The following is a 26810-nucleotide window of genomic DNA, read 5'->3' as shown; positions in this document are numbered from 1 at the left end:
TCCAGGAAGGGTAGTGCGTTGTTGTTTTCTTCTTCTCTGGTGAATTTTATTCCTTTGAAGATGTTGTTGATGGTTTCATGTGTCTTCTCTAGTTGTTTCTTTTTTATTATAGCAAATGTGTCATCTACATACCGGATCCATACTTTAGGTTGTATGTGGGGAAACTGTCAGCATTTTAGACCAAGCTAAATCCAAAAATGCAAGAGAATTCTTGGAAGCCTAGAATTCAGACAAGGCAGCAATTAACAGACACATAGAGATAAACAGCATCTACATACTATTCAAAAGAGACAAAAGACCAGAAGATCTCCTCACCAGCAATCATCACCCAGATAAGCAAAGGTTACCACCAGGCACACAATCAAGCAGTAAACATATGCTAATCAAGGAACTACCAGAGGAGCAAAACAAAACCCCCCACCAGCACTGGCAAAGCATGCCACAGCAGATAAATAGAGAGCAAACACCATCCCATTTTAGCACTGGAGATGTGACCTAGCCGGGCAATGAAACGTTTGCAAGAAAAGAGCCAAGCTCTGAGAACCCAAGGACTCCACTAGATACGTATACGTGTGGGTTCTTTTCCTTTTCTTTTTCTAAGCAGTTCCCCTCCAAGTCAGCAGGGGGCGTTCTGTCAGAAACAGCAATTCTAGGATCCGGAAAGAGGAAGTGGTGAGAGGAAGTATCTTCTCCGGCTTGGGGCCGTCATTCCCGGCGTCCATTGCGAACCCCCACCGGCACAGCTCTGCTTTAGTCTCATCATCATGGCGGAGCCGCGAGATAAGGCGCTGCAAGACTATCGTAAGAAATTGCTGGAGCACAAGGAGATCGATGGGCGCCTCAAGGAGCGTGAGTAACTGCTCGGTGCCGGAGAAGGGAGCCTGGTGTCCACGCTTCCCCCTGGTTTCATCCCTCTCTCGGGGTCCCAGAAGAACCAGATTTCTTAACAATAACCTTATATCAGACAGGGTGGGGAAGACGCGTTGTGGTGAAAGTCTCTTTTCCCGCATGATATTTAGATTTTTTTCAGTCAGATCCTATGCGTGTTTACTTAGGAACATTTGCTCCCTGCTATCAGTGGAACTGACCCTCAAATAGATACATACAGGATTGGGAGGGCACATTGGTCAGCGAATTTCATTTTAATAATTACAGTTATATCCTGCCATTCCCTCAGATACCCACAGTAATATATGTGGCATTTCCCCCACAATAAGCATCCTGTGAAGTAGGTAAAGCTAAGGAATCAGTGGACTGACAAGTCTCTTCATGAGCTTCCATGCCTGAGAATGGATTTAATTCCTATTTCAGCACAAAACATATATAGATGAGAAATGCTGGTTGGGTTTTAGTGTAGTATGTTGTGTAGTCATAATAGTTTGAAAATCATAGTTCACGGTTTAATAGATTTGTGAATCCAGAGAATTGTGATTTATTCAACAAACCATTATTAAACCATGAGTTTGCAATATATGAACCCAGCTGCAACAGTTTCTTTTTTTAAAAAAAAATAATGATTACAGATGAACAAGTAAGGGTCCAGTTTTGTTTCCTTAATCTTAAGGAAATATAAGAAATGAAAAATGAGAAAGACAAAAGGGAAAGGGGAGAGAGATAACTGAGATTCATCTGTGGAACAAAAACAAGCCACCTTGTTCTTTTGGCTTCCATATTCTGCACATATTCCCTCCAGATATACATGCACTATGGAGTAACTTAGACAACTGCTTAGAAAAGGGCTCTGTCAAATCAATTGTGGCAACAGAAACCAAAGCGCTAATGCCCATTATGGGTTTTTTTTTTACATTTTTCCACTTGTATTTTATAACAAGATTACAAAAAATAAACAAAGTACAGTACAAAAGGTAAATAAACAATGAAATACTAAAGACAGTTAATGATCTAAAAGAAACTAAACAGAATGAAGAACAGAAACCTCTCACCAAAATAAAAGAATCCAAATAAAATTTTAAAAACCAGTACCAAGTATCTAAAAATATATATTGTGTGGAAATGTGCATGTACTTGCTATGCAGAATAAATCATATCCTGAGAGGAGGTGACTGGCAACAGGTGCCAGTAAGCCTTCTTGCCTGCCTGCAGCAACCTAGTCCCTCATGCATATTTTATATAGAAGAAAGTTGAGATGTAGCAAAATTTGGAGAAAATGAGATGGTCAAATGGGCTGCAACCCTTTATAGAATCATATACAATCATAAAATGTAAGAATTAGAAAATACCGTGGAGATCATCTTGTTCTACTGCCCAGTACTGGAATCAAGTACTATGAATCCCCAGTAAATGATCATCCAGTCTCTGTTTAAATATCTTCAATGGAGAGTTCACAATCTCCAAAGGCAAATTTTACTGTTATTGAACAGTTCTTCCTGATGTCCAACCACAAACTACTTCCTTGTAATTTAAAACGGTTGTTCTTGTCCTGTTTTCTGGAACAGTGAACAGTTCTGCCTGTCTTATGTGGTAGTCCTTCAGATATTTGAAAACAGCTATCATTTCTCCCTTTAGTCTTCTCTTCTTCAGGCTAAACATACTCAGTGCCTTCAACCATTCCTTATAAGTTTTTCCTTCCAGATCCTTTATCGTCTTGGTTATTGTCTTCTTCCATTCCTAAAATGCAGTGTTCAGAACCAGATACAATATTCTAGGTGGCAGAATAAAAAAGAACAAATGCTACTCTTGATCTTGACACTATACTGTACTTTTGTTGATGCAGCCAAGGATTGCATTTGCTTTCTTTGCAGCTGCATTATGCTGTTGGCTCATGTCCGGGCTTGTGATCCACCAAGAAACCCAGCTCCTTTTCACATGTACTCCTGCCCACTATGGTCCCTGCATCCAGTACTCATGGTTTGACTTTTTCTACCTTGATGTAGGATTTTGCATTTGCCTCTGTTGAAATTCATCTTGCTGGTTACAGTCCATTGTTCCTGTTTTTCAAGATCTTCCTGAGTCTTGATACTGTCCTTTAAGATGTTTGCTCCCACTATATTTGTGTTGTTAGCAAATGTGATGATCATTTTTAAATTTATTTTTATTTATCATATTTATATAACTGCCCATCTCACATAAAAGTGACTCTGGGTGGTGGTTATTTTCTAACCTTCATCCAAATCATTTTTAAATATATTACACTGTACAGGGCCTGTGATATGCCACTGACACTTCCTTCCAATTTGACACGGAGCCATTCACATACCCTTTTTATCTATCATTGTGGAACCAGTGCTGTATCCATCAAATTGTAGCATAGTTCTGCTCACATTTTGTCATCTTCTCTACTAGAATTTCATCAGACACTTTGTTGAACACTTTACTGAAATCAAGGTATGCTATGTCCACTGCTTCCCTGGGGTCAACTAACTAGTTGCTGTATCGAGAAAGATTAGATTGATTTGGCATGACTTATTCTTGATAACCCCATGCTTGGCCCCTGTCAAGCAAGATATTCCTTTCTAAATGCTCACAAACCACGTTCTTAATAATTTGTTCCACAGTTTTGCCCAGGTTGATTAGCCAGATTGTCATGTTTTCTCTATTTATTATTACAAATGCTTTTATGTCATTTCAGTCATCCAACTCAAATGATTTATAGCAAAGCATAGAATACATAATAATTGTTCAAAAATTTTTAAATAGGTGAAATAATAAATACTAATATAAATTCAACTCAGTCATAATACCAAAGCAGCTGAAATCATCCCAACTCAGGCACAACTCTCATTCTCTCACAGCAAACACACTCTAAAGGCATGCCTTGGACAAGTAGATTGTCACCAGCACCTTGAATTGTACCTGTTGTTCCAGCAGGAGCTGACAGTCTGGAAGCACCCCAAATTGTGCACCAGCTCTTTCTGGAGAAGCAGAATCCTGTCAAGAACTAAAGTTGATATTGTTCAGACTCAGTTTTCAAATCCACAGCCACTCTGTCTTACTAGGGGTGAGTTTCAACTTGTTTCTTTCCATCCAGACCCTTATAGCATTCAGACACTGAGACAAGACTTTTGCTGCATCTTCTGGACTACTCCCAGAATGGTAGAGATGTGTAATTAAGCATCACTGGTATAATGATGATACTAAACCCCAAACTGTCTGATGACTTCACCCAGTACATAGATCTTAAATAGGAAGGGAGAAATGGTTGAGCCTTAAGCCACCCCATACTGGGGTACCTGAGGGCTTGACCCTTCTTCCCTAAAACAAATTGACTGGAACTGCCCACTGCCCACTTAGGAAGGAACTGAACCACTGAAGAACAGTGGCTCCAATTCTCAACCCTTATAGCCAGTCCAGAAGGATACCATGGTTGATAGTGTGAAAGGCCTCCAAAGATCTAGTAGGACTAGTAGGGTCACACTTCTCCCTTCTAAGCCCCCGTTAAAAGGATAGGAACAATGCCCTTTTCTGCTCCTCGGGCACTGTGTCCATCCTCCATGATTTCTCAAAGATCAACAAAAGGAGCCTCTGAAATGACATCTGTGAACTTCTTCAAGATTTTTGGATACAGTTGGCTTTTAAGACTTAAATTCAGTTATGGTAACCAGGTGCTCCCAAACATCCCTTTACTGACCTTGGATTATCACTCCCTTCTTGGGTCAGTTATTCTCCTTAGGTTTTCATGGGGAGAAGACAAGTAAAGTAGAAGTTGAGGAGTTTTGCTCTCTTGTCATCTGTCTTATCTTTTTTTACCAATGGGCCCACTCCTTCTATTTTCTTTATTTTACTACTGACACAGCTGAAAAAGCCCTTTTTATTGTTTTCAACTTCTCTTGCAAGCCTAAGTTCCTTTTGTCCTTTAGCTTTTCTGATTTTCGTTCTGCAGATAATACCTACTTGCTGATATACCTCCTTGGTGATTGCACCCATCTTCCATTTCCAGCAGTAATTCTTTGGCTAGTGGATCCTTCCACACTTGTTTCCTAAGCTGCTTCCCATTTTTTTTTCTTCTCATTGAAATGGTGTCCAATTGCACTTCCGGTATTTTATTTTTGAGAACTCTCTTGTGCTCCCTTTGACCAGAGGATTTATTTCCATGGGATCTCACCCAGTAGTACTTTCTAAAGCTTGTTGAAATTAGCTCTCCTGAAATCTGGTATGTATGTATGTATGTATACTCCCAGTTTCTCTTCTGCAGTATCTTGAATTCCAAGATTACATAGCTGCTGCCTCCCATGGTTCCTACTGCTTTTAGCTCTTCAGCGAGCTCTTATATTCATTAGGGTCAAACACAGGAGAGCCAATCCCCTTGCCTGTTCTTCAGTTGTCTAGAAAATATTAAACCTTTTAATTTAATATATTTATTATTAAATTTGTATGCTGCCAAACTCCTTATGACTGTGCAGCAACCTCCTGCTACAGATATGAGCAAAATGTCATTTATTGGCACAAACATGAATTCTCTACAGGAAAGAAACAAAAAGAAAGAGAAAAGGCTGAGTTGTTTAATTTTAATTGCAAGGTTTAAAAGAAAATACAGCGAAATTTTAGAAATGATGTCTGAACATACTTGGAGTCATTCTACCATCCAAGGATTTTACCCCTTCATTCTGTGGCATGAGCAAGACCAAGCTTGTTTCCCCCTTTTAACATCTTCAAGTATGAGTTAAAAAACAGTTTAAACAATTCCTTTAAATGAGTTTAAACGAGGAAGTTTGAGAGAAATACAACTTTCTGCTTCCTGATAAGGATAAGATGCTGCCCTGAATATACCACTTGTCTTTCTATTGTATACAATAGGTATATGTTTATCAAACAAACGTATGGAAAAGAACTTTTAATGTGCTATACAGTGAAGGTCCAAGAATAGAATTTTACATCTCCTTAATTTTCTTTTTCCCCTTTGAGGATAGAAGTGGAAGAACAGACAGTATCAACTATTAGCATGCATTGTATGAGTTTTACCTGAAAGTTGTTTTCAGCAGTGTGCTTGTATTTTAGTAAGGGAACAGCTGAAGGAGCTTACCAAGCAGTATGAAAAATCAGAAAATGACCTCAAGGCTTTACAAAGTGTTGGACAGGTGAGTGTTCATGCAGTCTCAATGTTCAGTGAATAAGATGTTGTTTAATATGAGAAAGCAAACTTTCTGAGAATGGAGATTGGCCTTTTGTCAAGGGACAAACGTCAGCGTTGTGCGTTTTTAATGGGTGCCTTCCAGAGTTCAGGGACAAGTCCTTAGCTGTTCATGAGAGATCTGAACTACAGTAAAGAAATCTTTTGTTTTTTATTATTAATATAAATATGCATTGGTAGACAAGCATACATTTAGTCATAGTTGATTCTTTGGTTAGCTATAACAGTTCTTCTCTTAGACTATCTCTGATATGAGCTTAGGGTGAAACCTCAATTGAGCTTTCTAATTTCAGTGGAGCCAGATTCTATTCATGTTCAGGAACTGGTGCAGAATTAAAATATTGTTTGTTCCTGATAAATGACTGGGCTTGCACATTCTCCAGAAATTTTATTGCCTTAAATGGAGCAACAAATGATATCCTGTTCCCAAGTTATAATGCACAAAGCTTGTCAAGTTATTTTAGCATCCCAGTAAGAAAATATCCCAAAGGTCTTTCTCTCCCCCATCAATAGAAATTAAATAATTATAAATTAACTAACACTTTGTTGCCTTTTCACAACACTGAGATCTTCTTGAGGCAGCCACCTCATTCTGTTAAATGATAGTTCTAACTGTGTATGATGGTCACTAACAGCACCCTGATTTTATATCAAGGGCAACTGATCTCATTATGCATTTCAGGAATTCAAATGGGCAGGGTTCCTAACAGTATATTTTTCCATTTCTTTTAAAAAACAGATTGTTGGTGAGGTTCTCAAACAATTAACAGAAGAGAAATGTAAGTACATGGGGATGCTGTTTTATTAATTTTCTTTAAAATATCAAAATTAAAATAATTATTGGATTTGAAGAATGAGTAGCATAGCTATAATAGTGCATAAGTGCTATTTTAAAAAAATTCTGGTGGTTTCTTTTGTCATTCAAATCATGGTTGGATAACATGCTGTCGTCTGCTTTTCTTTGTTACTTCTAGTCATTGTCAAAGCAACAAATGGACCAAGATATGTAGTCGGCTGTCGTCGTCAGGTGAGTACAGGTAGTCCTCGCTTACCAATCATTTGTTCAGCGATTGTTCAAAGTTTCGACAGTCCTGAAAAAATAACTTTACAGCCCATTTGATCTTCACAGCGTCCTCAGTCACATGATTGCCATTACAGTCTATGCATTGTCCTGTGCCTGACCTGTTTTTTTTTTTTCTTTCTTTTCCCCCTTGCAAAGCAGAGAGATTGAAGAGAGGGATTACAAGAAAGTAAACTATTTGCTGTTCTACACATTGAAAGCAATGCGATCACACCAGCAGCCCAGGGCTGGGAGCAATCTCTCCTTTGCCTGACCCTTTCCCACTGCCAGCACAGTCGCATTGATGTGTAGAAGAGCTAACTGCTTACTCTCTTGAAATCTCTTTCTCTCCTCTCGGGGCAGGGGAGAAAAAAAGCAAGCAATTTCTGTAGGCAGTCTCCTTTGCCTGACCCCACCTCACAGAGCAGAGAGATTGGAGAGGGATTTCAAGAGAGTAAGCTGTTTGCTCTTCTACACATCGAAAGCAATTGCTTCCTTTTTTTTTTTTCACCCCTGCCCCTCACAACAGGAGAGATTGAAGACAAAGGGATTTCAAGAGAGTAAACTCTTTGCGTAGCACACCCATGGTTCCCAGCTGTGGGCTGTAGTGGATTGCATTGCTTTCGATGTATACAAGACAGTAAGCAGGCACTTGAGCATTTCAAAGGGCAGGGAACTGGTTAGGAGGCAAACAGAAGCCAAAGATGTGAAACCCTAGTCTTGTCTCTTTCCAGCTGGAAAGCAGTCACAATCATGTGATTTCCCACTTAGCAGCCACTTTGCTTAGTGGCTGAGTTGCCAGTCCTAATTAGGGTCATTAAGCGAGGACTATCTGTATCTTGTTTTTGAATGTTTATGGGTTGGTGTCTCAAAATAGAATTTAAAGCTGTAGATGTGCTTAGGTGGCACATAAACATGGAACTATGTAACTCCCAGTGGGAAATGCCTAATCTGTTTCTGTGGGCAGAGGCTGGACTTGTGAGAATTGGCTGGTCTACATCCAGCCACTGTGGGAAAAGATTAATCATCTTTGTGTGAACAGCACATTTTCAACCTTAATTGTTGTTTGTTATTATTTGAATTGGGTTTGTTGTGCTTTTTATTCATTGTCATGCATGCTCCTTTGAATATATTTTTGTGTCCTCCCCCCCCCAAAAAAAACAGAGTATAGATAATGTAAAATAAATATTCCTGGTTGAATACATGTTTGACATAATGCTGCTACACATTTAATATTTGCCTCTCTTTGCCTCCAGCTTGATAAAAGCAAATTGAAGCCTGGGACGAGGGTTGCACTGGATATGACCACCTTAACAATTATGAGGTAAAATCTTGCCATCATATGTTTAGATTGAAGGTGAGAGAGATTGAAAGGATGGAAAAAGCATGCAGTAAAGTTAGAATGTATCATAGAAGTATTTAATAAAGATAAATACTTTATACAGATGTTTGGATCTTTAAATCTTAAAAGTATGTGGTCTTCCAGATGCTACTGAATTAAGTAATCCAACATTCCTCACCAAGGCCAAGATGGCTAGAGCTGCTGGGACATGTGATTCAGTATTTTCTGGGATGGTACACATTCTCCAATTGTGTTTAAGTATCTACCTTACTTCTTCTTTCAAGCCTATCATACTATTCATGGAGAAACTGAACAAAGAATTCCTAATTAAGGGTTAATTAAAATCTGGCAGTTGTAGTTGAGACTCTTCTTACGATGTTGAATGTTTCTGGTAGATCAAAGCATGTTTGTATACTGGCCTCCTTTGACATCTTGATTGGTCCCACCAGTCAGAACTTGAAATCCAAACATTCTTGTTGCTAAAGCATAATATATTGGAATACTACACTGGAATAAAACTGGAACAAAAATAAATGGGCTTTTCTGGAACAGCAGTGAAGCAGAAAGTTATGGAGCTTTTTATTCATTGTGTTTCTTATACAGATAGTCCTCAACTTATGACTACAGTTAGGACTGGAATTTCCATTACTAAACAATGCAGTCATAAAGCGAGACATCATGTGACCACATCGCTTAGCAATAGCAATCCCAGCAATTCCCCTTGCCATCATTAAACAAATTTCACCAGTCATTAGCTGAGGACCCACCCCAATCCAAGCCATTCCAGGCTTGGTCCCTCCCAGCCCCAAGCCTCATTAAGGTAAGGGACTGCCTCCAAATCCCCCCACCCACCTATTTCCCCCACCATCTCTGCCCTTTTGGCCACCCTGCACCCTGCTTTGTGGGGCGGCAAGCAGCCCCAAAACTGTGTGGCTCAGGCTGCAAGAAGCCCCGGAACCACAACACAGCATGAAGCTGCAGCCGCCTGAGCCCAGCTACAGGAAGCCGTCACAGGAAGCTGCAGCTGCTCCAGGATGCGTTCGTTCACCCAGCTGCCTTCAGCTGAAGATGGGCAGAGGTGGGGGGGAGATAGGTGGGTGGGTGGGGGAATTGAAGTGTCCCTGTGGTCATAAGTGTGGGTGGGCTACCAGGTGCCCAAATTTTGATCATGTGACTGTGGGGGTGCTGCAACAGCCATAACTTTGGGCACGGCTCATAAGTCCCTTTGTTCAGCACTGTCGTAACTTCAAACAGTCGCTAAATGAATGGTCATAAGTCAAGGATTACCTGCATAGCAAGATTATTAGTAGAGGGGCCAGAGCTTAGGGCTAACTTCCAACAGTAGCTTATACTGTTGTTATGGGACTGAAATGCAAGGCTGAAATCCCTGGTTGACAACAAGCCAGCATTCCATCAAGCTACCTGTCAGAGTAGTAAGTCTGACATGCTTTACAGAGTTCTGTAGATTATAGAGGTACAGTAATGTATATATATGCTTTAAGTGGTTTCATTTGCATGTAATACTAAAACCAGTAACATAATACTATATGCATAAGCAGAAAAGAAACATGTAAAATTTGGTTTTCCCCTTTCTGTATCCTCCATCAGGTCAACTGAGAGGAGGAATAAATCAAAATTCAGTTTTGCTTTAGCAAGTTCCTGGTTTGTCATTATCAGTTAACCAAATGTTTTGCTTTATAATCTGATTGGATGTTGGCTGATTTATGACTTGTTAAAAGTTTACATATAAATCAGGGATGATGATTTAAAAGAATGATAAGCCGAGAATCTATTAAACAGAAGCTGAATTCTCATCCATCCCTTTCTTCATTATGCAGGAGGGAGGGGGAGGAGGAAACATGAGTCAAAGACTTTGGTTAGGATTCTTCCTATTTGTGCAAGTAGTGCTTAAACTACAGTTTCACGTTGCTTGTTGAACCAACCTTCTGGAAGACTATTGTAGAACTTAGTAATTTATTTGTCTTCACCAGGTGAGGGAAATACTGTTTGGAAATTACTTTTTTAAAAAAATCACTGTTGCAGAATCAACTGATCAGGTAACTGGAATTGCTTCACTTACTTAGATATTTGCCAAGAGAAGTTGATCCACTTGTTTACAACATGTCTCATGAAGATCCTGGAGATGTATCTTACTCTGAGATTGGTGGATTGTCAGAACAAATCAGAGAACTAAGAGAGGTACATGTCTGTTTCTCGTACCAGTCTGTATACTAGTTATGGCTAAACTACTTGTATCTTTGTAACAGGAAAAACATTTGAATCTGTAGTTTAAATTAGATGCCCATTGCAGAACTTCAGGAAAATACATAAATGGAACTACTTAGGTTTTAAAATTTAAAACTAGGAGCTTTAACCAAACTTCACAATGCACTGGGATTTTTTTTAAAGAAATCCATCTGAAATGTAGAAGGCTACAGAGAGTTTTAGAGTTTTAGAAATAAGATTGTTTAAATAACAAAAGTTTCCCTCTTTTGGTGCATAAAGAATTGCTTGAGCACAAAACAGCTTTTCCTCTTTGCAGGTTATAGAGTTACCGCTGACAAATCCAGAATTATTCCAACGCGTGGGGATTATACCTCCCAAAGGCTGCTTGCTGTATGGCCCACCAGGTAGGCTCACTTTAGTAAATTTTTATGGCTGCCTTATATGCCAATAGAGGCGAATTATATGCCTGAGCAAAGAGGTACATCATGTGGGATATTTACTTTCAGACCAGCCCAATTGCACATTCTTTGTTCATGTACAAATAGATGTTTTCTGTGCTGTCAAATTCAGATGTAAGATTACAAGTTCTGAGAAGTTCCTGGAGGATGAAAGGCAGAATTAAGCTGAAGTGTCACTAGAATCTTTGGCATAAATGCTCAACTTCCCCCCCTTCCCCCATACATACTGTATGGAATTTCATAAAGAAACATACTAACCTGATTCAGTACAGAATGTAGTAAACTGTGAGGATATTGATTCTGTCTAGAAGCCCCATAGTCTGCTTATTGCAAGCATATGGCCATATCCCTTTGGTTCTGACTTAGGATTTCTCTAAGAAAAATGCAATAGGCTTATGGCAGATACCGAAGGAAAATAATATTGAAATCGAGCTGATTGAATATTGAAGATTTTTGTTGCAAGGATTTAATTTTAGATATTTGGGTATTTAGGATTGTTTCAGTCCTGTACAGTTGTGCATATTTTAGAGCTTTTAAAATCCTATTTGGAAAAATGGTTTTATTTTATAATGTTTAGTATCATACTCTTGCCTCATGAGAAGGGCAACCAGAAAGCCCCAACAAAACAGGTTTTCTGGTTAAAGGTCATCCCAGATTGAGAGAATAAGATTTTCCAAATTTTGTCATTTTTGCAAACCTAGGTTTTCTTGTTCCAGGCCCATATTTCATTACAGCAAGAGTGCCATCCCTAGCAGAAATTGCTGGTTTGTAAATTTTAATTGAGTAAGAGGGGGAATTTGTTAAAAACATGGTGAATAATCATATTAATTGTAGGTAATTAAAGTGGTCTCATCCACTTTATGAGTGCAGCCCCAGTATGACACGAAAGGATGAAGTCTGGCCCTTGACCAAGGAAGGTCTGTGCACTGTAGTGCTTCACCACGTAACTTCAACTATATGTCTGTCACATTGATGCTTTACTTCTTGAATCATCTTTGGTATATTGTCACTTCAGGAACAGGGAAAACTCTCCTGGCTAGAGCCGTTGCCAGTCAGCTGGACTGCAATTTCCTAAAGGTAAAATAGTGGTTTATTTCTGAACTCTTAAACCAAGCTTGTTTGATTTTCAGACACCACTCAAGGTATTTATAATTTTTCACAGGTTGTGTCCAGTTCCATTGTAGACAAATACATTGGGGAAAGTGCTCGGCTGATCAGAGAAATGTTTAACTATGCCAGGGACCATCAGCCCTGTATCATCTTCATGGATGAAATTGATGCTATTGGTAAGCTGCAGGCTTCTTAAAATCTAAGTTTTGCTTTTTTGTTAGTTGTTCAAAGAACTACTGTGTTCCTGCAGCTTAAAGACTGGATAGGGAAAGTGCATTTAGCAGGAGTCAAGAATGAAAAAAGTCAACAGTGTAGTTTTGCTCATCTTACTGTACCAAAGTTCTGTGATACCTGAAGTCCAGTATGTTATTACAGTATGCTATGCGTAGCCATCCTGGAACATAACTGAGTGGAACCAATTGCAATTAAAACTGATTTATTCTTGGGCAAATGCCTTTTAAATGTTAATGTCAGCTATCATCATAAGTCAGCTATCATCAGACATTCTTTTGAAATACTGGATATAATTTTGGCGGCTCCTTATCTTTGGCTGTATTCTAAATTAAAACCTTACATTGAATGTTCTACTTACGTGAGATACCTACTGCACTTCCATGCTCTTTTCTTTAGGTGGTCGTCGTTTTTCTGAGGGAACTTCAGCCGACAGAGAGATTCAGAGAACTTTAATGGAGGTAAAACTTATGTGTATTAGGCCTGGTGTCCTTCAAACACTAGTTTTAGGCAGACAACCAAAATATGAAGTCATACTGTGATTAGTTTGGTTTTGGCATACCATATTGTGTAACCTCAGCTATTGTGCTCTGACTTTTTATTCAGGAATCTGCCAATGATGGTTTTATATTGTTCAGTTATATAAATAGAGATATGATTAAGTAAATTTTTTAAAAATCTATACAAAAATTGGGCTTTGTATCTTACAAGCAAGAAGCTTTTCCTTCACTTAGTATATCAGAGCTTCATAAGATGAATGGCCTTTATATAAAGTTCCTATTGATTGAGTGCTCTGGCCAGAGGAACAAGCTCATATTTCCATATTTACAAAGACTGCAACTTTCATAGATGCTCTTTCTGAGAGTTGAAATTCTTATGGATTCTAAGGTTGTGTCTTGTGATCTCGAGTCCCGTGTTTCCAAAATGTGACAAATGCTGTTCCAAAACAGCAGCTGTCATTACATTTCCCAACTGTCTTGTTGGAATCAGCTTCTCAATGGAAAAATATCAAAGTTCACTAAAGCCTATGTTTTCTTGCAATACTTTTCAGTTATTGAATCAGATGGATGGATTTGATACTTTGCACAGAGTCAAAATGATAATGGCTACAAATAGACCGGATACCCTAGATCCAGCATTGTTGCGGCCTGGAAGATTGGACAGGAAGATTCGTGAGTAAACTTTCAATATGTCAGCATAAGCCTTTGCCTTTGTTTGGTTTCCAACCAAAATTGGTAATTGGAAAAAAAAAACTCTTTTCATCTAGATATTGATTTGCCAAATGAACAAGCTAGGTTAGACATACTGAAAATCCACGCTGGACCTATAACTAAACATGGAGAAATAGGTAAGTTCTCAAGACTTCATGTTCACATCTTAAGGCATTGTGTTTCACACAGTTCCTGTTCAGGTACATCAGTATTTAATGCAACTGACTGTAAATTTTAGACTGCTTGGGGTAGAAATTGTTAGTCATACAATAGCTTTTTAAAGTATAAATTTATAAATTATTTTGTAAATAATTTTAGTAATTTTGTAATTTTAATTGATTTTAATTGTTTTGTAAACTGTCCAGAGTCGTTCAACGAGATGGGTGGTGGCAAATTTGATAGATAGACAGACAGACAGACAGACAGACAATCCTTGCTTTTTTCTGAGACGTTCATATACAGTATTTATTTATTTTATATAATTTGCTTTTCCTCCTGGAGGTTTAGAACAGCATAATCTATGAAGCCGCCCCTATTTGGGGTTGGAGCTTAGCAATTTAGAAGTGCTCCATGGTTTAACCCTGCTTCCAGAGTTGCATTCACCTTACTTAGGGAAATAGTCTAGTACATTTCAAAACAGCCTCTTGTAAATATGCTCTATGTGGGGAATTTTGAAGGAGGTCTGGATTCTTCAACTAGTTCAAAATACTGTTCCCAGATTATTGTATAGGTCTAGAATTACTCCAGTCAGAATCAGAAGCCTTGATTTTGGTTTCTCGCCTCCACTAAAGCTTGATAGGTATTGAAAAGATCCAGGGATTCTTTGGTTTTTCAAAGCAGGAAAATAGTTCTCATCTTTACAACAGGTACTGCTTATGGTTCACAGTTCTGATTAACCTAGCAATTTGACTCTTACTATTAGACTATGAAGCAATTGTGAAGCTTTCTGATGGATTTAATGGTGCTGACCTAAGGAATGTCTGTACTGAAGCAGGTAAGGAGATGAGAGGCAATTCTGCTTTCTATTTTTCTTAGTTCTTAGTCTAACATAGGGGTGCAAAAGAGTGTTCCAAGGCTACTTGTGGCCTCCAAGCCTCTCTTGTGTGGCTGCCAGTGCATGCATGCATGCATGCATACACACACACACGAGTGGATGAAACTTTTGCATTTTTTTGGCTTTGAGTGGTTTTAAGGGCTAAAATAGGTATTTTAAACTGCAGGTTCACCCTTTCAAATTCTTGAAAGCCCCTCCCAAGATGGGTTCTGGCCCCATCCACTTTTGGCATGCAGTCCTCAACTTGCTACGCAAAGTCTGGTGTGGCACTCTGAAGTTAAATTAGGAATGTGTAATCATTTAAAATAAGCCTTACTTGACACATGAAACATTTATGTGGAATGAGTAGTAGTTTTATGCGGTTGTTATAGCTCCATCTCCTGTGGTTCACAAAGGAAACCTTGCATTGTGTGCAGAGTTTGGTTTCAGGCCTTGCTGTTTCCAATAAATACATGTTTCTCGCACTGTCTTTTTGCAGGCATGTTTGCTATTCGTGCTGATCATGACTTTGTAGTTCAGGAAGACTTCATGAAGGCAGTTAGGAAAGTTGCGGATTCCAAGAAGCTGGAGTCTAAGTTGGATTACAAACCAGTCTAAGTGCTACTACATGGTTAATGGCTGACTATGACCACTGCATGGGAAATGTGGGGGCTTCCTAGGTAAAATGAGAAACAGACTGTCCCTTGATTGTGTTATTATTGCAAGTCTATGTGTTAATGCTGGCAATTAGCCATTTGTTAATATTAGGTATGAGTCTGCTGCAAGAAGCTTTGTGGCACTCTCAAAACAAGATGGCTTTTCAACCCCACATAAGTGCAGTGTAAAATCTGCTTTCAGATAATGACTTTATGAAATGTACTATATTGATTTCATTTGGCAGATTTGAAGATGGCATGTTTGTTTTATACCATTTATTATTTTCTCTTCTTTGAAAAGTAAAATACATCTTGTTTAAGTCAAGTTTGTTAATTGGTTCCTCAGCGTCCTATAAATTAGAAGAAACATCATCTGATGTTGGACTCTGATAACACAATTTGCAGTAACTTGTCTAAATACTAAGCAACCCTGCTTTTCTTAAAACAGTGTTTCTATCTACATGCTAAAAACATTTAAAAATTTTAAGGATAGGAAGCAATACTTTTTCTCAATTTATTTTTGATATATTATATGACCAACTTAAATCTTTCATGCATTGGGATGAATAAATTATAAAAATGTAGCATGTTCTCATTCTGTTTAAATATCCTGGTTGACTTCTAGTTTTCTTTAAGGGCCATTCTGAGATGCAGTTAAGAACTTGTGGCCTAGGCCTAGGAAACATTCCCAGCTCATAACAGAATCTGTTAGCTTCAGGATTAAGTTGTATTACAGAAAACTTCAGCTTTGAGGATGTTCATAATAATGAAGAGCAGATATTAAAACCAGGCATACTGAAGAAAGCAAAAAATTCATGTTTAGTCTTGTGTTCATGGCAGAAATCCACTCCTTAAATTCTGCTTTTTCTAATATGCGTAAATAGAAATACAGCATAGCCTATTGTGGTTACTCTTGTATCCAGACTGATTGCTGCCTGGACATAAGAGGCAAATTTTACAACCAGAATATTTGATTTGAACATCTGTATTCTGCATTCTGTGTAATTGTTTATTCCCAAAACAAATCAATCAATCTCTCACAAAGTAACAAATTGTTATCATAATAATTCAAAATCTAAATGAACAGTCTTCAGAATTAGTTTAAAACATTTAAGAAACTAGAACCAGGCATGCTGAAGAAAGAAAGACCCCCTAAGACTAATCAAGAAAGTTGGATTCTCACAAAGTTACACCCAGGTTTACTGCAAGGAAAAGAGGTTAGATTACAGAATCTTGGAAACGGAACATGTTCGTACTTTAGTCCTCCTTTTATCAGCAAAAGCATTAAGATAGGGCCCGCCCTAGTGCCTACTTTCTACTAATCTTTTGATTTAAGGGTAGGTGGCTAGCCTTTGATGAGACACAAACAGAATGTCCACGTGTTCTTGTTGTGTTCTTGTTCTGCGCTGTTTTGCAAACATCCATTCTCATTTCTAAGCTCAGTGGAATCTATTTACAGTTGTGTTCAGATAAGATTTTTCAGATAACTAGATACTCCTACAAAAGCACTGCCAAGCTGATCTTTCCTAGCATTTTGACCTGAAATTGAACCGAAAGGCTCACACAACACACTAAGACACGAAGAAACCACATTGTGGCTTAAAGTACTATATAAGTCCTGCCCATTGTAATGTATGTAATAAACCATAAACCTAATCCTAACAAATTGTATTATGTATTAGTACGAAATGAGAATTGGGTCTGTGATTTCAAATATAGTTAGGGAAGTATGTTGAATATTGCCCAAGAACAAACCAATAATGAATATATACGTTGGCTTTCATTAATCTGGTATCTTCATGATGTTTTGAACTGCAACAGATGTGAAACGTGAAAGAAATACCTGGGTTTGATACTTGTGCTACATCATGGGTTCTTTAATTGTGCTTTATTGAATAAACCACAATTAGCCAGATTCACACAACCTACTAAATCATAAACCATAGTTTAGTGGCTGGGTTCATACGGCATGTTATACTGCAATGTGTTGTAGTTGTCTTTGGCCTAGCAAATTATATGAACATAGCCATCTAATGATGGCAAAGAGGAAGATGCCTAGGAAGCATTTTTTGTACTAATTCTTTAACTGTTTCCAAAGGCAGAGCCACACAGAGCTAGTGTTTATGCAACTGAAGTCTGATTGGCTTTCTCCAGAGAAGACAGCTGGTAAAATACTCCTAGCCATTAATGCTTCCTGCTCCTCCATCATTGGTAACTTGCCTAGAAAAATCTAGTAGATGGGCTTTGGCTCCGTGAGGGAAAAACTGCAGTCCCCTCTGATGTGTCAGTCTAAACCTCTGTAAAAATCTTCCCGGAGTCTAAAAGGCCAGTAGGCGCCAGGAACCGAAACTGATAGGACAGTTAAGAACTTAAGCAAATCCCACCAAAAAGCCTTTTAACACCCCCGCACATTTTTTGTTACAAATATGGAGAGGGGTATATGAGCCTGCAAGCTCTGCGTAGCTGACCCCTACCTAAGCAAAACCCTTCTGGCCAAAATGGAGTCTGCAGATAAGGCAATCGACAGGCTACCTTTCCTCTGGCTGATAGTCTTCTAGGACCTAACAGCAATTAAACTGGAGCATGACCCTAATGTTTGGGAACACCAGGAATGAAATAATTAGCTGCCGTACAGAAAACAGCAGCACTGAAGCAGCACAAGCAAGCAACAAAACTCTAAATATCCTAACATGAGGGTGACATACTAAACAAATGGTTAACAGTTGGTAATTTATGGCAGTCTGGAATTTGCAGTGCTGTTGATGGCTAGGATTCAGTCTGCAAGCCACAAGGTGACCTATATTTACTGCCATTAATGCATGGAAATGGATGATTAGCTGGGGGGGGAAAAGCAAGAACCATAATGTAACGTTATAATACCTTGAAGCAAAAGCATATTTGCAGTTGTTATTTTCAGTAAGTATATTTGAATAATGTGACTAAGGGACAGACTGACATTTAAAATTCTGGACATTCCCACATATTCACTTTTCCCTTGATTGGGCCACATATGGTTCCCCAAATTCAGTCTGCAGCCCCTGACTAGGGTTACCAGATATCTGAACAGGCAAAGGAGGACACACTAAATTCCTTGACATCTGCGACAAAAACTACAGCAAAAAAAATGTATTTAGGCTTACATGTATCTGAAATTACTTTTTCCAGCATCAGAAGAACTAATTTTTCACTCACAATATTTTTTCCAAAAAAACTTTATTTTCAAGAACATATGCTAGCAATAATATAGAATTGATGACACACTTTTCAAATTTCACCCTAGAAAAGTATGATGAGTCATGCGATCTACAGACCACAGTGATCAGATTTGAAGGGGCTGCACTGAAGCTGGAATCAGGAAATAAATGTAAAGCTAGGCTGTCGAGTCTGTCGATAGACAAGGGAAAGAAAGAAGCAGACAATGTACAAGATCACAATATACAAAAGTTTGACTACTGTTGTGAACACTCAAAAAAATGAACAATATTTGATTTTAAGGCTATTTGCTGGATGTTTGATAACCCTACCCCCAACCAAATTGTATACCTGTGAGGGAGGGTCCATGCTTAATTTCTGAAATTAACAGGGCTCAGTTGAAGCTGTGACAAGGAATGCTGACCCTCCTGGAATCTTTACACATCAACTAATCAAAAGGTGCAGCATTAACTCTGCCGGAAAGGGGAAGTTGGGCTGAAGTTAGCTTGTTCAAGAACAACATCAGCCTTCCTCAATACAGTATCCTAAAATATCAAGAATCCCTCTAGCTAGGGAGTGATGGAGTTACATTCCACAATACTGGTAATGCTGGTCAAAGACCATAGTAGAGAAATAGTTACGTACAATATCTGGGGAAGGTTGATCTATTGTTTCAAAAAGGGAAACTGACAGGAATTGAAGTCATTGTAGAGTGGATTATTTTCAGAATGCTAATGTAGACAATCCAGGCACAAGATCTGGATTGTGGATTTCCTGTTTCACAGATCAATTCCTGATGGAAGTTGACACTCTTGAAGTTTGCTTAGAATTCCTAAGAAGCTTTTTAACTAATTGAATGCAACTCGCTCTGTTTAAGAGAAGGGCACTCCCTGTATGCTCAGAACATACAGTTGAAGATTCATATTGTTCTTACATAAAAACATCTATTTACTATATTGAATAAAATTAATCTCTATAAGAAACCAGCAGGGGCTAGAATATCTCTCAGCCTTGTCCAAAGGAGAGGCCAGCTGATACAGAAGAGGTTCCTGTAGATTTGCCATTTGTTGGCAGTATAAACAGGGTCTTGGATTATGCTGAATGCTTAACAGAAGTGGAAACCAGCCATATCTCACATGCAAGCAAAGCAATTCAATTAAAATACAACATTAATTAAAACATAACATTTCTGTCCTTTCACATTTGTATCAGTTGCCCAAATGATTTTAATAGGAACGTTCTCCTTCTATGGCAAGTTGCAAAGGGTTTTATTACTAGATGCAGGGAAGTAAACCTGCAGAGAAAATTCAGTACTATATATAGCTCCTGCTTCTTTACTATGTCACCGCATAGGTGCTGAAAACCACATTTTGTAGAATGTCAACACTGATAATGTATCTGCTTTTATCTGAAGACTGGAAGGGGAAATACATTTGACTTGTACCAAAAATGAGACTTACAAACATATGGCTTTATATTCTGCCTGGCCTTCAGTTGGTCAAACCCAGAGCTGATGGCTCTGTCTGTAAACTGCTTTCCAAAGGCAATTTGGAAGGTCTGTTGCTTTGTTTCCTATTCCCCAGCAGCTCTGGGGAATGCTCAAGAACAGTTTAGGAGAGAATTACTTGGATTTTTTACAGAGAGAAAGTACAGGTAGTCCTCGATTAACGACCACTCATTCAGCAATCGTTTGAAGTTACGACGGTGCTGAATGGATGGTGGTTACGACCAGTCCTCGAAGTTCTGGCTGCCCCAGCACCCCCACAGTCACGTGATCATGATCTGGGTGCTTGGCAACCAGCTAACACGATGGTTGCAGTGTCCCATGGTCACGTGATCGTGATTTGCAATCTTCCCTGCCAGCTTCCCACAAGCAAAGTCAATGGGGAAGCAGGAAAGGAAGGTCACAAGTTGCTTCGGTAAGTCTCTCCCACCTGCACACTCTCCCCCAGCCCCTCTGTGCTTGTGCCTCACCTTGTCAGCCACCTGCATGCTCCCTGAGCCTTGCTGTGCTTGTGCTGCACCTCCCCAGCCACTCGCATGCTCTCTCCCACCCAGCAGCAGCCAGTTCAAGCCTCACTGCACTTCCACCCCTCTCCCGCCACTCACACATCCTCTCAGAGGCTCGCTGCACTTGTGCTGCACCTCCCCAGCCACTTGTGCATCCTCCCCAAGCCTCACAGAGCTTGTGCCTCCCTGGCCACTTGCACACCCTTCCCCACCTGCGTGCAGCTACCCCACGTCCCGCCATACCCACACCACAGCTCCCCAGCCACCCATGCACCCCCTTGCTCCCTCTCCCACCCAGCAGCAGCCACTTACCTGCTTGCTGGCCTGCTTGTGAGCCACCTGGGACTTGCAACTTCCTGCTGGTTTCCCCACTGACTTTGGAAGTTGCGAGGAAGTGCTTGCTTAATGACCCACGTTCCTCACTTAATGACAACAATGGGGATTGCAGAGATTGTCAGTCACGTGACACCGCGCTTTACAGCTGCATTGCTTAGTGATGGGAATTGACATCCCAATTGCTGTTGTAGCTTGAGGACTTCCTGTATGTGCTTTGCCACAACCTACAGCCCTGCCCCTGCCCCAAATGACACACTAAAAACGGGGGTCAGTAATGTCTGTGTCACATACTTTTAAAATATTTTTTGAGCAGCTGGGGCCAGATGGTAGCATAATATTATACCAGTGACAAAACATATTTGGCTAAGTTTGTTTGGAATATCTGTGGACATGTTTTGGACAGAACAGTTTGCCACTTAATGCACTCTGAGCTGATCAAAAAGCTTGGTGCACCTTATTTATTTTATATATCTGTCCCAATTTGATGGAAGATTGTAGTGCTGCCAAGAAAACTTCATGAGTCAGAGTCGCTATTTCAACTTTCATCAGAGTCTAATTCTAATCTTATATCAAACTGAAGATGGTTTGGTGCCAGATTTTAATGTGGAGAGGTCTGTGGGCCAAAACAAAACAAAACAGGGTCAGGGGCCACATACAGACCTCAGGTTGCCCTCATCTCATTTAAGGACACATAGCATATCTGCCCATTTGTATGGGATGACAGCGTGCCTATAAGTAGCATGAGATCTAAGCTGCTCATGAGCTATTTCCGAGCCACTATATATGATTGATTGACTATCTGATTATGTGTCATCAAGCTGGTATTGACTCCTAGTAATCACATAGATTTTCTCTGTGATGACCTGGTCTTTCAGGTCTTCCAACACTGCACCTATTGTCACTGTAACTGAGTCCATCAACCTTGTTCCTGGGTATCATCTTCTCTTTCCTTCCACCTTTCCCAGCATGAGAGCCTTCTCTAGAGAGCTAGGTCTTTGCACAATGTGTCTGAAGTAAGATAATTTGAGTCTGGTCATTAGTGTCCTGAATGAGAACTCTGAGTTGATTTGTTCAATGATCAGAAATAATGTCTTGTGTTCCTCAGCCTTTTCTAAAGCCAGCTTGAACATCTGGCACCTCCCTTTCCAAGTATGGCTCTAATCTGTGTTGGATGATCCTAAGCATTACAGGTAGCCTTTGCTTACTGACTGCCTTGTTTAGCGACTGTTTGAAGTTACAACAGTTGGAAAAAAAAATCAGCTTTGTGACCAATCCTCCAATTTACGGCTGGTGCATCTTCCTCACAGTCACATAATCAACATTCTGGTGCTTCACAACCGGTGGGTGTTTATGACCACTGCAGTGTCCTGTGGTCATATGATTGCCATTTGGATGCTTCACAACTGGCTTCCGATAAGCAGAGTCAATGGAGAAGTCAGCAGTAAAATCACAAATCGCAGTCGTGTGATATCTCGCTTAACAACCTGTGGTAATTTGATGTTGTAAATCCATCATGATTATGTGATGTCTCGCTTAATGACCGTGTCAGTTGGTGATGAAGTTGCCAGTCCCAAGTGTGGTTGATAAGTGAGGATTACCTGCATTTTGCTAGCACATGAAATTAAGGATATTGGACCATAGTTTGCACACTCTGTTAAGTCTCCTTTTTTCAGTATTGGAATATAGATTGACCTCTTCCAACCTGTTGGCCACTGTGTCATTCTCCAGATATGCTGGCATAGCTTAGTTAGAACCTTTACTGATTCTTCTTCTGTTGCTTGCCATCTTTCTACAGTTCCTGTAGCCTTCTGACTTGGTAATGACTAAAGTGCTGACTTAACTTCATTTTCTAGTACTAGAAAGTAAGTAGGGAATATCTTCTTGGATGTCAACATCTCTACTGTACAATATTTCAGTATACTTCTATCTTCATTTGATCCCCTTTGAATCAATTACTATCTGTCCATTGGCATCCTTTAGCATACCAATTTGAGGTTGGAACCTCCTTCTGAGTTCAGAGATCTTTTGAAAGACTTTCCTTGTTTGTCTGTTCCATCTTCAATATCTTTACAGATGTTGTAATACTGCTTCTTGTCTCTTCTAACAGCTCTCTGAAACTCTTTGTTAAGTTCCTTTCTAAGATTTTTGTCTTTCTTGGCTTTGGCTTCTCGGCAGTTTCCACAGTTTGTTCTGACTTCCAGTTTGCTTTCTTCTGTTTCTTCATTTTTGACAGTGTCTTTTCATATTCATCCTTAATGACTTCTTTAAGTTCATTGTACAATTTCTCTGGTTCTCTATCATGAGCTTCAGGACTTCAAAGCGATTCCTGATGTTCTCCTTAAAAATGGTGGGTATATGTTCAAGATAATATTTATTTTATTCATCATATTATATAGCTGCCCATCTCACAAAATGTGATTCTGGGCGGTGCACAATAAAAAATTTAAAAAACAATAATGTAAAAAAATCAACAATTAAAAAATTAATATTACAATTTTAAAAAGGCAAGGAGAATGTGACAGATATTAACAACTGTGGAACCATCTCAACAACTCAACATTCCCTTGGGGCCCCCAAGCCTGATGACATAGCAAGTCTTGAGGGACTTTAGAAAAGTTAACAGGGACGGAGCCAGTTTGACCTCAGAGGGGATGATGTTCTATAAGGCGGGCGCCATGGCAGAAAAGGCTTGTCTCCTGGGTCCCAACAGATGTAGCTCTTTAGCAGATGGGACCTGTAATGTACCTCTTCTGCCGGATTTGATGGGACAGGCAAATGTAATCGGGACGAGGAGGTCCTTTAAATTACCCAGCCCCATGCCATGAAGGGCTTTAAACATCAAAACCAACACCTTGAATTGGATCCAGAAGCAAACTGGCAACTAATGCAGCTTGTGGAGCAGAGGTGTAACGTGTGCTGTTGTAGGGGAAAACATAACTGCCCATGCTGCTGCATTCTGCACTAGCTGAAGCTTCTGAATATTCTTCAAGGGCAACCCCATGTAGAGCGCATTATGACAGTCCATCTGGGAGGTGACCAGGGCATGAGCAACCGTGAGCAGAGCTTCCCAATCTAGGAATGGGCACAACTGGTGCATAACACGAAGCTGTGCGAAGGCCTTCCTAGCCACGACTGCCACTTGCTCTTCAAGCAGGAGTCATGAATCTAGAAGAACACCCAAGTTGCACATCGGGCCTGTTTGGGGCAGGGCAACCTCATCCAGAACCAAAGATGGCATAGTCCCAGAAACGGAAGGCCCCAAAACCCAGTCTTGCCAGGGTCCAGTTGAAGCCACTTGTTCCCCATCCAGATCTCTACAGCTTCCAGGCACCGGATAAGACATCAACAGCAGCGCTTTATTCACCAGAGACAGAGATGTATAATTGGGCATAATTAGTGTACTGATGATACCTCGGCCCCGTGGCTGTGGATGAGCTCAGCCAGCTTCAGGTAGATATTGAATAGGAGAGAGAGCACTGAACTCTGCGGCACCCGACATAGTAGGGGCTGAGGGCAGGATCACTCCCCCCCCCCCCCAGTCGCCACCGACTGGTATCAACCTGAGAGAAAGGAGGCAAACCAGCAAAATACAGCACTGCCCATCCCCAGAGCTGGTCCAGAAAGATACCATGGTTGATGATATTGAAGGGTGCTGAGAGGTCAAGCAGAGCAAGCTTGGTTGCACAACTCCCATCCCACTCCCACCAGAGATCATCTAAAAGCACAACCAATGCCATTTCTGTCCCTTGCTCAGGCCTGAATCCTGACTGAAAGGAATCCAGATAATCTGCTTCATCCAGGGCCCTCTGAAGCTGCTGTGCAACCACCCCCTCAACCACGTTCCCCAAAAGCAGGAAGTTAGATTAAAAAAGTGGTCCAGTATGGTGGGGTCCAGGAACGGCTTCTTGAGGAGGGGGCAAACAAAAACCTCCTTAAGAAGCGAAGGAACAATACTGTTCCTCAAGGAAGAATTCACCACCGCTAGAACCCACTCACAGGACACTCCCTAGGCCATTTCAATATAATGGAAGCTGACTGACTTTCTTCTTCTTTAGCTTAACCTGGAACTTGCAAATGAACTGTTTGTGATCTGTTCCACACTCAGCACCTGGCCATGTCTTTGATGCTATAATTGAGCTCCTTCACCTCCTTTTAGAATAATACAGTCAATTTCATTTCTATGTACTCATTCTGGTGATGTCCACGTATAGAGTTGCCGTTTTGTTTGAAGACAGTCTTAGCTATGAAAATATAATTAGAATGGCAGAAATTGGTAAGTCAGTCTCCTGCTTCATTTCAGTTTCTTAAGCCATACAATCCAACTACATTATCCTCTTTCATGTTTCCAACTTTGGCATTCCAGTCTCCAATCATGAGCGGCACATCTTGCTCGCACATTCTGTCGATTTCAAATTGAACATCATAAAACTCATCGACCTCCTCTTCTTCTGCATTGGTGGTTAGAGCATAAACTTGGATATTTATATTTTCTATCCATATGGTTTTCTTGGTAAAAATATAGGAGTGGTTTACCATTGCCTTCTCCTGCACAGTATGAATTGAAAGTGGTCCTCTGCCTCTGGCATCTTTCTATATCACTGCTGCCCAATATATATGCCTGCTTGCTTTAGCTGGGTAGCTGGGATGATCTTCATATCTAATCCTGCTGGAAATTTCTTGGCATACACTCCAGACATTCTTTGCTTGTCCCTCCCAGGAACACCCCCACCACCACCACAATGAGGCAGCACAGGACTTGGGGGGGCACTATATGTGTACATTAAATTAAAAATAACAGGGCAGACAGGAGTCCTTATATGAGTATTGTTTTGCTTAATATTTCAATTTTTCCACATGCTAGGAATAAACAGGTAGAACATTTAAGGAGACTTGCTGGATTAGTCCAAAGGTTTATTTAATCCAGTATTCTTTTACTACAGCAACTAAAAAAACATCTATGGGAAACCTCTGTAACTCTTTCCTTTTCCTCTTATTAGCATAAATAGAGAGCACTCAATACTGCAATCTTTTCTCGTATCAGAGTTGTTCCATCCCTGTTTGGGTTGTCTGTGCACCTTCTCACAAATTGCCGTTGTTGTTTTTTTAATGCCATTTTTTGATATACATTCTGAGTAGTTCAAAAAGCTACATAAACCAATGATGCAGCTGATTTCCAAAGCTAAACAGATTTAATGTGGCCAATACCCAGCATAGAGATAATCTAGGAATCTTATGCTGGCATCTGGAGTTCCATTTTCTTCTGTCAAAAACAAAATAATTGGATTTTAGAACTAGAATATGGAGTCTCACAGTAGGCTATGGGAAGGGTCTCAGTAATTAATGTGGCTAAATAAAATACACAATGAAATTACTCAACTCTTCATTATAATAGGGGAATGCAATGACTCCTAGCATTAGGCAGGACAGAGGTGACGAAAATCATCCTACGGCCATGTTGGCAAGTCAGTTTGAGTAAAGTTGCATTAAATGAGTTAAAATTTAAAATTTAAATTTAAATGAGTTTAAAAGGGCCATGCTGTACTGAAACAGAGTTTGGCAGAAAACCCCTTTCCAGAGGTGGCTGGTGACGCGACAGAGAGCGAGCGAGCGAGACGGAGTCTTCTTACGTCCGCGCACGAGGCAGCGGCAACCGCTCTTATTCCACCGCGCAGGCGCTCCATCAGGAGCAAAAGGAGGACAAGGGCGTTCTCTCGGCTCCCCAACACGCCCCTTCCTCTCAACTCCCGTCACACACCCCTTGGGACCTTGGCGCTCGGCCACGCCCCCTCCGGCTGTGACCCGCGGAGGGGCGGATCCTCCGTCACGCCACACCCATTCCCATTACGGCCCGTTTCAG

General features: G+C 40.2%; 1 protein-coding gene across 1 annotated transcript; it reads left to right on the top strand.

Moving 5' to 3' along the window:
- The first annotated feature begins 697 nt into the window (after positions 1–697).
- On the top strand, positions 698–15999 carry PSMC6 (proteasome 26S subunit, ATPase 6). The gene is made up of 14 exons (XM_007424107.4): positions 698–849; positions 5956–6035; positions 6828–6867; positions 7063–7115; positions 8405–8472; positions 10575–10689; positions 11033–11120; positions 12190–12251; positions 12337–12460; positions 12915–12976; positions 13567–13687; positions 13783–13863; positions 14649–14720; positions 15259–15999. Exons 1-14 carry the CDS (start codon positions 765–767, stop codon positions 15375–15377), a joined length of 1170 nt encoding a protein of 389 aa, XP_007424169.1. The 5' UTR covers positions 698–764; the 3' UTR covers positions 15378–15999.
- The last annotated feature ends 10811 nt before the right edge of the window (positions 16000–26810 follow it).

Source organism: Python bivittatus, unplaced genomic scaffold, assembly GCF_059951505.1.
Source record: "Python bivittatus isolate LINGU-HERP-01145 unplaced genomic scaffold, Pbiv_v1 ctg000580_np1212, whole genome shotgun sequence".
NCBI lineage: Eukaryota > Metazoa > Chordata > Lepidosauria > Squamata > Pythonidae > Python > Python bivittatus.
The sequence above is the reverse complement of the archived record's forward strand: the minus strand, read 5'-3'. Positions and strand labels throughout refer to the sequence as shown.

Excerpts from the sequence above, each read along its gene's own strand:
- PSMC6 (XM_007424107.4), top strand. The coding sequence starts at position 765 with ATGGCGGAGCCGCGAGATAAGGCGCTGCAAGACTATCGTAAGAAATTG. Across the intron at positions 7,116-8,404 it reads TAGTCGGCTGTCGTCGTCAG|CTTGATAAAAGCAAATTGAA; the intron begins GTGAGTACAGGT and ends CTTTGCCTCCAG. Across the intron at positions 8,473-10,574 it reads ACCACCTTAACAATTATGAG|ATATTTGCCAAGAGAAGTTG; the intron begins GTAAAATCTTGC and ends TCACTTACTTAG.